Source organism: Anser anser (assembly GCF_964211835.1).
Source record: "Anser anser genome assembly, chromosome: W".
NCBI lineage: Eukaryota > Metazoa > Chordata > Aves > Anseriformes > Anatidae > Anser > Anser anser.
The window spans coordinates 9954304-9970029 of record NC_139731.1 but is presented as its reverse complement, the minus strand read 5'-3'; the positions used below and the strand labels follow the sequence as shown (position 1 = coordinate 9970029).

Genomic DNA, 15726 nt, shown 5'->3' with positions numbered 1-15726 from the left:
GGAGAAAAGGACAGAAGCAGCTAGGGTTGTTGCCAATATGCTCCTAGAGAAATTCTTCCTGATGCCAGATTTGGTGACTACTTCAGGGCTGCCATGAAAAACAATCACTAAAGTTAAGCATTCATTACAGTTTTTGTGCTCTAACACCATTTCTCTGGAGCTGCATAGTTTGTGCAATCCCTTTTTAGGATCACCTTTACAGCAGAAATATGCTCTTTTCCCCATATTTTATGCTATTTCTGAAATGGTATGGCAAAGCTGTAATTTTCAGATTTGAGTGCCAGGCACATAGCCATATTTACATGATTACTTCGTGTATCTGAAATTCTAATTGAATCATGTTCTGTCCTAATGTTGAAGAGAGTATTAATGCCCCACACCTTCAGAAAATAGTTACCTTAAAGTTTCTTAGTTTATATGAATTAATTGCACATATTACATTTTGGGCTTGAACTGAAAGCTGTAGAATCACCCATGCTGCTCCATCATGAGCTTTCTAGGTGGAGTGATAGCTTAGATATTTCTCTCTACAACTGTATCATATTCAATAGGCTGTCCTTGCTTAATTGGTAATCCTTTTCTTACTGTTGGTTTGTTCAGTCTTAGCTGCTGTGGTGTGGTTGCCATACAGTTACAAAATGTATACCTGCAGTTCATGCACTTAAGGTTGCATCTGCTCTTTCACAGAATAAGCTGTTAATATATATCAGTGTATTTGCTACTGGAGGCACTAAATTAACAATACTTCCGAATTAGCATCGCAAGATAGTTTTGCTGCTCTAAGGCCTGAGTTATGGATGATAACTTAAAGAAATTCTGTAGAGATGAATTCTGTCCGTCTTTTCTGAGGGTGATTTCCTTCCTCCTTCATTACCAACAGTAGACTACTGGCATCTGTCGTAATGCACTTAGATGTATGCAAGTCGATGGGGCCGGATGGGATCCACCCGAGGGTACTGAGAGAACTGGCAGAGGAGCTGACCAAGCCTCTTTCCATCATTTATCACCAGTCCTGGCTATCAGGGGAGGTCCCAGTCAACTGGCGGCTAGCAAATGTGACGCCCATCTACAAGGAGGGTCGGAGGGTAGACCCGGAGAACTATAGGCCTGTTAGTTTGATGTCAGTGCCAGGGAAGCTCATGGAGCAGATTATCTTGAGGGTCATCACGCGGCACTTACAGGGCAACCAGGTGATCAGGCCCAGTCAGCATGGCTTTATGAAAGGCAGGTCCTGCTTGACGAACCCGATCTCCTTCTATGACAAAGTGACACGCTTAGTGGATGAGGGAAAGGCTGTGGATGTGGTCTACCTTGACTTCAGTAAGGCTTTTGACACCGTTCCCCACAGCATTCTCCTCAAGAAACTGGCTGCTCGTGGCTTGGACTGGCGTACGCTTCGTTGGGTTAAAAACTGGCTGGGTGGCCGGGCCCAAAGAGTCGTGGTGAATGGAGTCAAATCCAGTTGGAGGCCGGTCACTAGTGGAGTCCCCCAGGGCTCAGTACTGGGGCCAGTTCTCTTTAATATCTTTATCAATGATCTGGATGAGGGGATCCAGTGCACCCTCAGTAAGTTTGCAGACGACACCAAGTTAGGTGCGTGTGTCGATCTGCTCGAGGGTAGGAAGGCTCTGCAGGAGGATCTGGATAGGCTGGACCGATGGGCTGAGGCCAACTGTATGAAGTTCAACAAGGCCAAGTGCCGGGTCCTGCACTTGGGGCGTAACAACCCCAAGCAGAGCTACAGGCTGGGAGATGAGTGGTTAGAAAGCTGCCTGGCAGAGAAGGACCTGGGAGTACTGGTTGATAGTCGGCTGAACATGAGCCAGCAGTGTGCTCAGGTGGCCAAGAAGGCCAACAGCATCCTGGCTTGTATCAGAAACAGTGTGTCCAGCAGGACTAGGGAAGTGATTGTCTCCCTGTACTCGGCTCTGGTGAGGCCGCACCTCGAGTACTGTGTTCAGTTTTGGACCCCTTGCTACAAGAAGGACATCGAGGTGCTCGAGAGAGTCCAGAGAAGGGCAACGAAACTGGTGAGGGGTCTGGAGAACAAGTCTTCTGAGGAGCGGCTGAGGGAGCTGGGGTTGTTCAGCCTGGAGAAGAGGAGGCTCAGGGGCGACCTTATCGCTCTCTATAGGTACCTTAAAGGAGGCTGTAGCGAGGTGGGGATTGGTCTATTCTCCCACGTGCCTGTTGATAGGACGAGGGGCTAAAGTTGTGCCAGGGGAGGTTTAGGTTGAATATTAGGAAGAACTTCTTTACCGAAAGGGTTGTTAGGCATTGGAATGGGCTGCCCAGGGAAGTGGTTGAGTCACCGTCCCCGGAGGTCTTTAAAAATGTTTAGATGTAGAGCTTAGTGATATGGTTTAGTGGAGGACTTGTTAGTGTTAGGTCAGAGGTTGGACTGGGTGATCTTGGAGGTCTCTTCCAACCTAGATGATTCTGTGATTCTGTAAAATATTTTTTTCTGGCTGCTCCCACTATGCAATGGAGTATTTGTATCTGCTCCACTTTTTTGAAGAGTGAGAGGTATTTCCCTCCCTTTTTTAATGAATATCTTGTTTTGTTCTTCTCAAACTTTACAATTTTACATCTTCCTTGGAAAATTAAATGTGAGAGGAATTCATTCATCAATTTAAGTAGAGGTAGGGTAGTGCATTTATAGTTAGTAGACACACCAGCTTTTGTTCTGAAAATTGTCAAAGCCTCTGTAAGTAGATTGTGACTGCTGAGAGTGAATTGCCAGTTAAAATAATTGGTAAAATAGCTAATCTCTTCTGTGGGCAAGAGTATACTTTGTGTTCACCACCTAGCTGTAAATATTGGTAACTGCTAAAAAAAATGCGAAGAAACATAAGATGTTCATAAAAGAGCGTTTTTGTACTATTTGTGCTAGTATTAGCAACGCTTTTATCTTTAATTGATTGTTTGTGAGCAAATGGATTCATTGTTTTGTAAATGTTAGGGAAATTAATCAATGAGGTTAATTTGCAGGTGCTTTTTACTTTCCCCTGCATTTGTGGACTAATAGCTCATACCTTGAATGGTGATCAGATATGGATATAGGGTACTAGAAGTGTATAGAAGGGCATTTAATGGACATGTGACAGATACTTAAGTGCTGTCTTAGGAAGACTGCAGTGTCAAGCAAATTTCTTTTTGAAACCCTTTTGTCAAATGGCAGGGTGTCTGTTATGGCAATTTGTAAAGCAAACTAAAAAAAGCATAGACCAGAAAAAAGGGCTCATGCAAAATGACAGACGTGCTTGGTTAGTTCCTATTTCCATTATGCTAGAAGTTGAAACATAGGAAGCCCAGAGCAGGAGTTTTCATTACTTGACACAGATCAGAGTATGTAGTTGATGACAACTTAAAATAAAATCTCAAAATGTAAATACCTGTTTCAGCTGAATACGTGTGACTTTAACCCTTGGAGCAGAGCTATGCAGCGAGAGAAAGGAAGACTTAAGGAACTAGATGGGTTTTTTTTGGTCCCAGTGTTACACCTATACTACTTCTGATGCACATTTGGAGTTCAGTGTGCAGAAGGGCAACGATTCCCTTTTGCCATCAGTGCTGCAGGTAATCTATTACATTAATCAGCCAGCTAGTATTGTTATAAATTAGTTTTGGTAGAAATCATTCCCGACACATCGTGGGTAAGGTAGATCGAATTTCTATTTATTTGAGCAATTCAGCAAGCAGCGATAAGTAAAACAGCGCTGGGCGGCCGGGGAGTCTCCTGCTCCGCCAATGGCGCACACCTAAGCCCGCCAGAGTCTTGATTTATAGCCTAGTAGTTCCGAGTTTAGTAGCACCTCCTGGTGTCTTCTACGACTGCGAGGCCTGTTGCTAGGGGGTCTTCATCAGTCCTCTGGTGGTCATGGGGATGAAGATCGTCGTCTTCCTCTGCGTTGGGGTCATGACTTTGCTGCGGTATCTGTGTTCCCATACAAGGAGGAATGCCATTTTGCCCTTATTTGGAGCTGGTTTCTATTGCAATTGTTAACTTAACAGGAAGTTCCCATACTTGTTTTTTTCCTTCAACAGGATATTGGGGGTATAAGCAGTCAACCGTTGAAACCCCCCTATCAGCAACATTTAATGAACAAACAAGGCTTTACCCATTACAGTATGAAATGCATGGGGAGTGATTATACTATGATACACAATACAGTCAGCATGAAGCACTTGTTGAGACCAATACATCAAAGTTTAATTCAGTAATATAATGAATTAGAACAAAATGAAACATTGTTCTCCAAGAAACACAGCACCCATAGCAAGCCCCTTTTTTTCTCTTTTTTTCTTTTTTTTTCTTTTTTTTTCTTTTTTTTCTTTTTTTTTCTGAAGGCTGTATAGAGAAACCAGAGTGCATTAAGGAATTGTTTTTATGAATACTGCTACTTGGATCCAACTGAATACTGCGAATACTTTTCCTTGGGGTTCTTATCGAGAGAGCAGTACTGAAGTGCTTTGCCTTTCTTCACTGTTCCATAAAAGCAACTATTTAATTGGAGCATTCTCCAGTGTGACTCCTGATTATGCTTTGTTCTAATCGAGAGCTCTCTGTGCCTGGAAGAGGGAGGTGGCTTTGCCAGTCATTCTGAAGGCACTTTTCCTTCTTGTTAAGATGCAATACATAATATACACTGCCTTCTTTGAGGTTTCCAAATGGCTGTCCCAGTGAAAGTGCATATGTGTTTAAAATCAGTATGTAAACCACTTTAAAATCCTTTGCTGACCCTTCTATTTTAAAGGGCTCATAGGTTCTTTCTCCTATTATTGTTTCTATTCTGTCACTCCCAGTGCTGGAAAATGATGTTTTTGTAACTGAATTGATGATGCTCAAATGGGACACAGTGGCAAGTGTGCTGCAAGTGCTGAAGCTGAGTTGTCTGTTGCACAAAGGGAATGATCTTGATTACCTGGTTCCATTTTCTTTGAAACAATAAAATACAGCTAAACTGGTAGCTCGGGGGGTTACTTTTAAAGAAACAGATATGCATTAACGGAAAGAGCAAAGAAATTTCAAAGTAGATGTGCATCTGTTCCTTTTAATTTTGCAAATGAACATATTGATCTTAAGTATATTAAATGTAAAATTCCAAGGCAAAGTCCAAGTTTCAACTACTGGTTGCATGGCACTGAAAATGAGGAAACACTGACCCAAGCTTAGTTACATAGCATCCCTGACAAGGAAACATGATATTTTTATGAAAAGCAGATTGGGAGGAATGAAATCAGTCACCCAGAATCAAGTCACTCTGGATATTCAATCATATTGTTTACACCACCCTCCTCTTACTAGGATAAGAGTAAAATACAATGGGATTTCTGAAAACTGAGCAATGCTTAATCTCTAAGGAGAGTATGTATACATTCCTCTCACTTCATTTAGCTTCATGAATACATTCATACACAGGATGTGTAATTATTACAACACCATTTATAGTGACTGGATACCTCTTAGTGTTTTTCAGTTTGCATTTTTAAAGGTCAGCGTAAAGGTATGCTGTCCCTTTGTCCCCAATGAATTCAGAAGTATGGATGTCTACTGAGAAATTCAAATGTATTGATGTACGCCTATATGTAAAGGAAGGCATGCATTGTGTAAAGCAGTAACGTAACCTGTTTTTTTTTGTTTGTTTGTTTGTTTGTTTTGGTGATATAAAGCACACTAGAGATGAATGACAACTGCACATTTCCAAAAAGAGGGCTGATTGAACCAAAGGTCTGTTTTGGCAAAGCTGTCTTTCCAAGAGGATTGTTATGGAACCAAAATAGGCAATTTCTCCCCACAATATGACAGTTCTAACAGTCCCTTGTGAAATTAATATCAAATTGCAGTCGCAGCATGACTTATCTTCCATTTATCTGCTGGGTGTATTGGGTTTATGTGGCAAGGCTTTGGTAGCAGGGGGCTGCAGGGGTGGCCTCTGTGAGAAGAGTCCACAAGCTGTCCCATGTCAGATAAGGGCCAGTTCCAGCCAGCTTGAAAAGGGACCCACTGCTGTCCAGAGCAGAGCCAATAAGCGATACTGTTTGTGCCTCTGTGAGAGCATATTTAAGAAAGGGCAATAAATGCTGCAGAACAGTAGCTGGGAGAGAAAGGAGTGAGGAGTGAGAAACCTCCCTGCAGACACCAAGGTCAGTGAAGAAGGAGGGGGAGGAGGTGCTCCAGGTGCTAGAGCAGAAGTCCCCTGCGGCCTGTGGAGAGGACCATGGTGGAGAAGGCTGTCCCCCTGCAGTCCATGGCGTACCACAGCGGAGCAGATTTCCAAGCTGCAGCCCGTGGAGGAGCCCACGGTAGAGCAGGTGTATCTGGCCTAAAGGAGGCTGCGTCCTGAGGAGAATCCCCGTAAGAGCAGACTCTGGGCCAGAGCTGTAGCCTGTGGAGAAGAGCTCATGCAGGAGCAGGGGATCTGGCAGGAGCTGCTGCCTGTGGGGGACCCATGTTGGATCAGTTTGGGAAGGACTGCATTCCATGGGAAGGACCCCACATTGGAGCAGAGGAAGAGAGTGACCATGAAGGAGTGACGGAGACGAAGCACTATACGCTGACCGCAACCCCCGTTCCCCATTCCCCTGCACCACTTGGGGGAGGATGTAGAAGAGGGTGGATGGAGGGAAGGTGTTTTTAGTTTGCTTTTAGTTTCTCACTGATCTAGCCTGTTAGGTAATAAATTATATTAATCTCCCTCTGCTGAGTCTGTTTTGCCCGTGACAATAACTGGTGAGTGATCTCCCTGTCCTTTGTGCATATTGCAGGTAGCATTGGTTACATCTACACAAGCAGGTGTGCATTTTGAGGAGAATGGCAGTTTCCCAACATAGGAGCTATTAGGTTAAATGGGAAGAATATCCTCCAGGCTCCTTCTAGTTGGCATGTGGCAAAGTCAAAAAAATAAAAATAAAATTGGGCGGAAGTGAATGTTTTCCTCAGACTTTTTGGTGCTAGAAGCCAGTCAGGAACCACTGAATGGAAGGAGCCAGAATGGAGCTGATGTTAGGGGAGAAGGGTAGGCGCTTGGGGAGGAGGAGAAAGAAATATGAATACAGGAAAGTGCACACTCACTAGGGGGAAGAAAAAAAGAAAAAAACAACAACAAGAAAAAACAGAAACCCAAATAGGCTGAACAGTGTGGGGTTATTGGCATTATGCTTCCTTCTCCCAGATGGTGGCCTTTGTAATGCTACAGGAGTTGAGCGCAATGCTCTTTCTGTTCCCTTCTCTTCTCAGGGGAGTAGATTTGTCTTGCGCCCCTCATCCTGCAGGCAATGGGGCAGCCCTGAAAGCTACACAAGGGCCTCAGCGAGCTCAGATGCGTGCACGGCTCCCTCCGAAGTCGCTGGAAGCAGGGTGCAGTTGGGTTCTATTGAAATGTGAAGTGGTTTGTGTGGGGTTCATAAATACACTTGTCCTTGTGCTTCATTTGCATAAAAATTGCCTAGGTTTCTGAGATGAACTGCTAACAATGTCGCTATGATTGACATAGTTTCCCTCTTTAAATGAAATAAGTTTTTAAAGGTTTTTGGTACTTTTGTCTATCTCTTCCCTTTCCTGTCCACTAGATGCACTGTACGCATAGTGGAGCTTCTGAAGAAGGCAAGTGAATTCCTTTGCCTCTAGTGGTGTTTGAAACACAGACGAATAAAAGGCTACTCGTTTTGTAGGGGCATTGTGTAATCAGTAGTGCGTGTTCTGCCTATGATTGAAATGCTTCCAAAATGTAGTTAAGATAGTCTATTTTTTGTTTGCTTCAGTCTGAAAACACTGGGAATCTGGCTAAAAAGTAATAAATTGGCTTATTTTTTTTTTATTTTAAAGAAGCTAAGAGGTGTGATGTCTCCTCAATGCCTTCAAGTAATACTTGATTTTGAAAATAAAGAAGTAAATAAATCCAAGTTAACTGTTCTCCAAGGCTTTCCAATATCCCCCATCTTTTGTTTTGCAGATTGCAAGAAATATATTCCTTCTCTCTTGAGCAGTGCTGAATGCACTGATGCTTAATAATAAGAAACATTTGTAATTTGACTGTTTGGGGAGTGAAGCTTGTTGAAGAGGTTTTCTAATAGAAAGTCATATGATTTGATTTTAAAATGTTTTTAAAAACAGTATTGGCTTTACTCACTCCCATGACAAGTTTCAGATGCTTTAAAAAGAAAAAAAGAAAAAAAAAAAGTCTTGCTGTACTGTAAATGTGCACCAATAATCTGCATTAGTGTAGTATCTCCCTCTGGTGTTCTGCACTGTACCGTATCTTATTTTCTTGAGGTGTTCACATTTCTTTGCTATTACTTCCCCATTTCATAGTGTTCAGAATATCTGGGGATTTGCAACCTTAAGGATCAGGATCTCTTTCCATCGGGTCCTGTGTTTTGGCATATCAACATGCCAAACTACTCTAGGAATGAATGTAATGTGATGGCCTGTACTCTGGGTATCTATTTTGCATTCTTAGTAAGCAAAAGAGTACTTGAATGTGAAAATTTTATTATCCTCGAAGAACCAGCTGTATTTTTATTCTTTTTTTCCAGCCTGTCATGAAGATTGCATAGTTTAAGCATATTCTCTAAATCTCTTGTAGTGTATATGGCATGGTCTTAATGAGCAAATGAACTGTTGCTAAATAGCACTTTCAGATGTCTTCTTGCTTCTGTCAAAGTTCATGCTGATGAAGAGACAGCTGATTTAGAGAAAAATCTTTCCATTTGAAAATTGTTGCTGGAAACCCTGATGTATTTATACCTGCCATGTTATATAGTGTCATGGAACAGGTTCTAAAGTAATGGTGTGTGTTGTGGACTCGGATGAGGGTATGTATGAGGGTATGATGGTATGTATTGTGGACTCGGATGAGGGTGGAAAGGCCTTGCAGAGAGATCTGGACACATTGGAGAGCTGGGCGATCCCCAACCACATCAAGTTTAACAAAAGCAAGTGCCGGGTCCTGCACCTGGGATGGGGCAACCCTGACTATACGTACAGATTGGGCAACGAGACGCTGGAGAGCAGCCCCGCAGAGAGGGATCTGGGGGTTGTGGGTGATAACAAGCTGAACATGAGCCAGCAGTGTGCCCTGGCAGCCAGGAGGGCCAACCATATCCTGGGGTGCATCAAGCGCGGCATCGCTAGTTGGTTGAGGGAAGTGATTGTCCCGCTCTACTCTGCGCTGGTGCAGCCTCACCTCGAGCACTGTGTGCGGTTCTGGGCACCACAGTACAAAAAGGACATCGAACTATTGGAGAGTGTCCAGAGGAGGGCTACAAAGATGGTGAAGGGCCTAGAGGGGAAGACATATGAGGAGCGGCTGAGGCCACTGGGCCTGTTCAGCCTGGAGAAGAGGAGGCTGAGGGGGGAACCTCATCGCAGTCTACAACTTCCTCGCGAGGGGGAGTGGAGAGGCAGGTGACCTATTCTCCATAAACACCAGTGATAGGGCCCATGGGAATGGTGTCAAGCTGAGGTAGGGGAAGTTTAGGCTGGACATCAGGAAGAGGTTCTTCACCGAGAGGGTTGTTGCACACTGGAACAGGCTCCCCAGGGACGTAGTCACTGCACCAAGCCTGTCTGAATTTAAGAAGAGATTGGACTGTGCACTCAGTCACATGGTCTAAACTTTTGGGCAGACCTGTGCAGTGCCAGGAGTTGGGCTTGATGAACCTTATGGGTCCCTTCCAACTCGGGATATTCTATGATTCTATGATTCTATGTGTGAAATGTCAGAGCAAACTAGCTTTCTGTAAATTAGAGCTCCATAAAGAGAACACGTATAAAAAATTTTCAAGTGTAACCAAATTACTGAAGCAATTGCAGTAAAAAAACATCCCTATTAGACTGCATAAAACCAGTGTTTACTGGATCCCTGAGATCCAGATGTGTTTGTAAAAAGAATTACATGATCAGCAGTGCTTTTGCTGGGTTTTGAGTGTGGAAGTATGTGTTTACAAAATACATGTTTTACTCGTGTACTTGTTTGGTTCCTCTAATGTGAAGCTGGAAGATACATAGTTCTTGTTTGTAGAAAACATTCACTCTTGATACAAAAATTAGAAGAAAAACTTGGGTAATTTCATTCTGTAACTTTATGTGAATTCTTGTTTGGTTTTGACTGATACTCCTGTCTGATGAACCATGCTTTGTGAACTCTGGATTTTCTAGTACAAAAGACTAACTTAATGCCTTTTAATTTAGAAGGTTGGATTGGTATATTCTTTCAGCTGCTTCAGATGGGCCACATTCTGAGTTGGGAATTCAGCCTGCCTGGTGCTAGGTGCAGCTGGGAAGTAAGTGGTGTAGGGGAGAAAAAAAAAATATTACAGTATAGAAGTTTGCAATTAGTCATTGACTGCTGCTTTTTTAATAGAAAACATATTTTAGCGATTTTTTTTAAAATCAGGTGCTCTGTGGATGTGCATAGTTTTAAATCCTCACTGCAAGTTGGAGCAGAAGGCCAGTTGGCTAAAACAGCTGAAAAAATGGAACAGTGTGGATGTTTGCCCCTGGGAAGATGGAAACCATGGAAACGAGATGCCCAATTTAACCAATGCTTTGCCTCAGGGTGAAAATGCTAACCAAGGTAAGCCTAAACATATGCACTGACTGCAACATATAATATCTATCTTATATACTCTAGCCTTGCAGAATTCAGCACTCTTTCCTGGGACTGGGACAAGTAACTTTCTTATTAAGGACCGACCAGCCAAATTTATTTTCACTAATACTTCCTTGCAGGAAGGATAAGTTGTTTTTTCATGCTGGGGCTGCAATGTTTTCAAAGCAAGTATTTGTGTTTAGTTAGGTCTTCTAGCTTTTCACTTGGTCCTTCTGAATACTTGTTGCATGTAAACTGAATGTCCTTGAAGTATGTCAAAGTAAAAGCTTGTTGTTTTTTTGCTTGACTGCAATCTTGTATCCCTTCTGATGTTGGGATTTATATTTTATTTTGTTTCCAGTTACAAAGCCTTTGATACCTATTTAAAGAGAGATCAGTTGCAACTGCATTAAACTCAGTGGATGAAAAAGTAAAGCAGCCATTTGTAGGATGTGTTGTGCAGTCTGCATTGCCAGGTTGGGGGGGTGTAGAGGCAGCACTGCCTTCTTGGCGGTCTCTGTATATTCAGTATCATGCTTTCTAATAAAAAATGTGATTATTAAATTTGGCAGAAGCCTTGTCCAGTCCTCTCTAAGCAAAGATTGCTACTGGGGAAAACACAAGACATTTCCCTTGAACAAAAACCTTCATAATCCTCAAAACCCTCAGTATTTTGATACATATTTCATATAATTATGATAAAGTTAAAGTTAAATGTTGGGGAGGGAGGGGCAGATTTGAATTTAGATGGGTTTTTCATTGGTCCTTTTTCTTGTAAGATTACCTCCGAAGGAAATAGTTAGAGAGTTCCTTTATAAATCTCACAGCTAGCTGGGGCTAGAAGTTCATTCACCAAATAACTCCCTAAAGAGGTGGTTTTTGCTTTCTGGATTTCTTGATGTTCAGCCCAACCTGGACAGGCTAGTGGCAGCTTGGACATGATATCTCAAAATACATAGACAGTGCCATGTTGACAGAGTGGTTTTGCCATGGATAGATGCCCAGTAAGGGTTATGCCACTCCCATGACCTCAGTGCACCTTGTTTTATCTACAGTATTTGTAGATGTTTATGACAAAAAATTAAACAAGTGCTCAAAGTTAATATCACTTTTCAAAGAGAATGACTGAAAGTCACACAGAATCACAGAATGGCCGAGGTTGGAAGGCACCTCTGAAGATCATCTAGTCCAACCTCCCTGCCAAGTAAGATCACGTAGAGCACATTGCGCAGGATGGCATGCAGGTAGGTTTTGAATATCTCCAGATAAAGAGACTCCGCAAGCTCTCTGGGCAACCTGTTCCAGTACTCTGTCACACTCACAGTAAAGAAGTGCCCCCTCATATTTGGAACCTCCTGTGCTTCAGTTTGTGCCCGTTGCCTCTCGTCCTGTTGCTGGGCACAACTGAAAAGAGACCAGCTCCATCCTCTTGACACCCTCCCCTCAAATATTTATATACATTAATGAGGTCTCCCTTCAGTCTTCTCTTTTCCAGGCTAAACAGGCCCAGTTCTCTCAGCCTGTCCTTGTATGACAGGAGTTCCAGTCCTCTAATCATCTTCATAGCCATCCTCTGAACTCGCTTCAGTAGTTCTATGTACCTCTTGCACTGGGGAGCCCAGAACTGGACACAGTACTCCAGGTGTGGCCTCACCAGGGCTGAGTAGAGGGGGAGGATCACCTCCCTCGATCTGCTGGCAACACTCTTCCAAATACGGCCCAGGATACCATTAGACAACTTGGCCTCAAGGGCATATTGCTGACTCATGGTTAGCCTGCTGTCCACCAGGACTCCGAGGTCCCTCTCTGCAGAGCTGCTCTCCGGCAGGTCACCCCCCAACCTGTACTGGTGCTTGGAGTTATTCCTCCCTAGGTGCAGGACCTTGCACTTGCCCTTGTTGAACTTCACAACGTTCCTCTCGGCCCAACCCTCCAGCCTATCAAGATCCCTCTGAATGGCAGCACAGCCCTCTGGGGTATCAGCCACTTCTCCGAGCTTTGTGTCATCAGCAAACTTGCTGAAGGTGCACTCTGTTCCATCGTCCAGGTCGTTGATGAATAAGTTAAACAACACTGGACCCAATACTGACCCCTGGGGGACACCACTAGCTACAGGCCTCCAACCAGATTCTGCATCACTAAGCACAACCCTCTGAGTTCTGCCATTCAGCTAATTATCAGTCCCCCCACCGTCCACTCACCTAGCCTGCACTTCCTGAGCTTGCCCATGAGGATGTTATGGGAGACAGTGTCAAAAGCCTTGCTGAAGTCAAGGTAGACCACATCCACCGCTCTCCCCTCATCTACCCAGCTAGTCATCTCATCATAGAAGGATAGCAGATTGGTTAAGCATGATTTACCCTTGGTGAATCCATGCTGACAATTCCTGATCACCTTCTTATCCTCCACATGCTTGGAGATGACCTCCAGGATGAGCTGTTCGATCACCTTTCCAGGGTTGGAGGTGAGGCTGACTGGCCTGTAGTTGCCTGGGTGCTTCTTCTTGCCCATTTTGAAGGCTGGCATGACATTGGCTTTCTTCCAGTCCTCAGGCACCTCTCCTGTTCTCCACAACCATTCAAAGGTGATGGAGAGTGGCCTAGCAATAACATCGGCCAGCTCCCTCAGCACCTGTGGGTGCATTCCATTGGGGCCCATGGATTTGTGGATGTCAGGTGTGCTTAGATGATCTCTGACCCAATCCTCTTCGAAGAAGGGAAAGTCCTCCTTTCTCCGGACTTCCTCTCTTGTCTCCAGGGTCTGAGATTCGTGAAGGCTGGTCATAGCAGTAAAGACTGAAGCAAAAAAGGCATTCAGCAAGTCTGCCTTCTCTGTATTGTTTGTCACCAGGGCACCCGCCCCATTCAGCAGTGGGCCGACATTTTCCCCAGTCTTCCTTTTTCTATTGATGTATTTGAAGAAGCCCTTCTTGTTGTCCTTGACATCCCTTGCCAGATCTAATTCCAAATGGGCCTTGGCCTTCCTTGTCACATCCCTGCATACTCTGACAGCGTCCCTATATTCCTCCCAAGTGGCCTGCCCCCTTTTCCACATGCTGTAAACTTCCTTCTTCTGTCTAAGCTTTGCCAGGAGCTTCCTGCTCATCCATGCAGGTCTCCTGCCCCCTTTGCTTGCCTTCTTGCTCATAGGGACGCACCAATCTTGAGCTTGGAGGAAGTGATACTTGAATACTGACCATCTGTCTTGGACCCCCCCTCCTTCCATGGACCCTGACCGATGGGATTCTTCCAAGTAGATCCCTGAAGAGGCCAAAGTTTGCTCTCCTGAAGTCCAGGGTCGCAATCCTACTTTTTGCCCTGCTTCCTCCTCGCAAGATCCTGAACTATACCATATCATGGTCATTGCGGCCAAGGCTGCCCACTGACCCTCACATCTCCAACTAATCCTTCCTCATTTGTTAATACAAGGTCTAGCAACACACCTTTCCTTGTTGGCTCTTTGACCACCTGTGTCAAAAAGTTGTCATCAGTACACTGCAGGAACCTCCTGGACTGTTTGTGCCTAGCTGTGTGGTCTTCCCAGCAGATATCAGGGTGGTTGAAGTCCCCCATGAGAACCAGGGCTTGTGACTGAGAGGCTACTTGGAGCTGTCTGAAGAAGGCTTCATCTGCCTCCTCTTCCTGATCAGGTGACCTGTAGCAAACACCCACAACAGCATCAGCTGTGGTAGCCTGCCCTTTAATCCTTACCCATAAGCTCTCAACTTGCTCTTCATCCACCCCTAGGCAGAGCTCCAAACATTCCAGTTGCTCTCTCACATAAAGAGCAACTCCACCACCTCACCTTCCTGGCTGGTCTTTTCTAAAAAGCATGTAGCCTTCCATGACAGCATTCCAGTCATGTGAGCTATCCCGCCATGTCTCCATGATTGCAATGAGATCATAGCCTTGCGACCGCACGCATATCTCCAGTTCTTCCTGTTTGTTTCCCGTACTATGCGCATTAGTATACAAACATTTCAGGGAGCTGAAATGCTTATTTCTCATGCTGTGTGTGTATGAGATGTCTTTCATTCAACTCAGCCCTTCGTGGGGCAGACTGAAGGGCCTCCCCAGCATGCAGTTCCTTAAAAATTGGTGTCCAGTCCCATAGCTTATCTCTGGTGGGCCTCGTTTTGTCCCTTTCGCCCTTCGAATCTAGTTTTAAAGCCCTGTCGATCAGCCCTGCTAACTCCTGGGCAAAAATCCTTTTCTCCCTCAGAGAAAGGTGCTCCCCATCAGGAGTCAGTAGGCTCGGTGTCATGTAGACCTTCCCATGATCAAGAAACCCAAAACTGTGTTGGTGGCACAAGCCTCGGAGCCACATATTGATCAGATGGGTTCACCTGTTCCTTTCAGTATTGATCCCTGCTACTGGAAGGATGGAGGAAAACACTACCTGTGCACCTGATCCTTCAACCAGTTGCCCCAAAGCCCTAAAGTCCCTTTTGATTGCTCTTTGGCTTCTCTTTGCCATCTCATCACTGCCAACTTGAAAAAACAATAAAGGGTAATAATCAGAGGGATTATTACCAGGCGAGTGACTGTCTGAGTGACGTCTCATACCCCTGCCCCAGGGACAGCAGACTTCCCTACGGGTTGGGTCTGAACAACAAATCAGGCCCTCCATTCCCTTCAGAAGGGAGTCCCCTATGACTATAACCCTTCTTTTTTTCTTGGTGGGGGTTGTTGTGATGTGGGGCATAGGTTGACTTGCCCTGGGCAACTCCCCCAATATGGATGGACCTTTATCCACATTGTCATTTGCTTGCCCATCCAGTTCCAGAGCCTCATTCCTGTTGTGCAGGGGCACCTGGGAAGGTGAGGTAGGCAGCAGGGGGGGGGGGGGGTCACCTGCTACGCCAAACAGGATCTTGCTTCCACTCCCCCCTGTCTCTTAGATCCCTTCTGTCTGCGTCGTGGCAAGGGGGTAGGGGAACTTTTGTTTCTTGAGCAGTGGCTATGGCTAGCTGAGGAGCCTGCTGCAGGGATGGCAGAGCTCTACCTCATCAGTCAATCTCCTTCTCTGACTCTCTGATGCTCCTCAGCCTGCCCACCTCCTCCCAAAGCTCTGCCACCAGGCAAAGCAGTTCTTCAACCTGGGCACACCTCCCAGAGCTATGCTCTCTACT

The 15726-nt window shown here is 44.8% G+C and overlaps 1 protein-coding gene across 5 annotated transcripts in view; it reads left to right on the top strand.

Moving 5' to 3' along the window:
• The window catches only part of LOC310888746 (zinc finger SWIM domain-containing protein 6), a 219639-nt gene that overhangs the window by 159148 nt on the left and 44765 nt on the right, over positions 1–15726 (top strand). For all 5 annotated transcript variants that reach the window (XM_083815763.1, XM_083815760.1, XM_083815759.1 and 2 more), the window contains exon 5: positions 10401–10580. In XM_083815763.1, coding sequence (XP_083671889.1) covers positions 10401–10580 — 180 coding nt within the window. The remainder of the gene's footprint in view (positions 1–10400; positions 10581–15726) is intronic.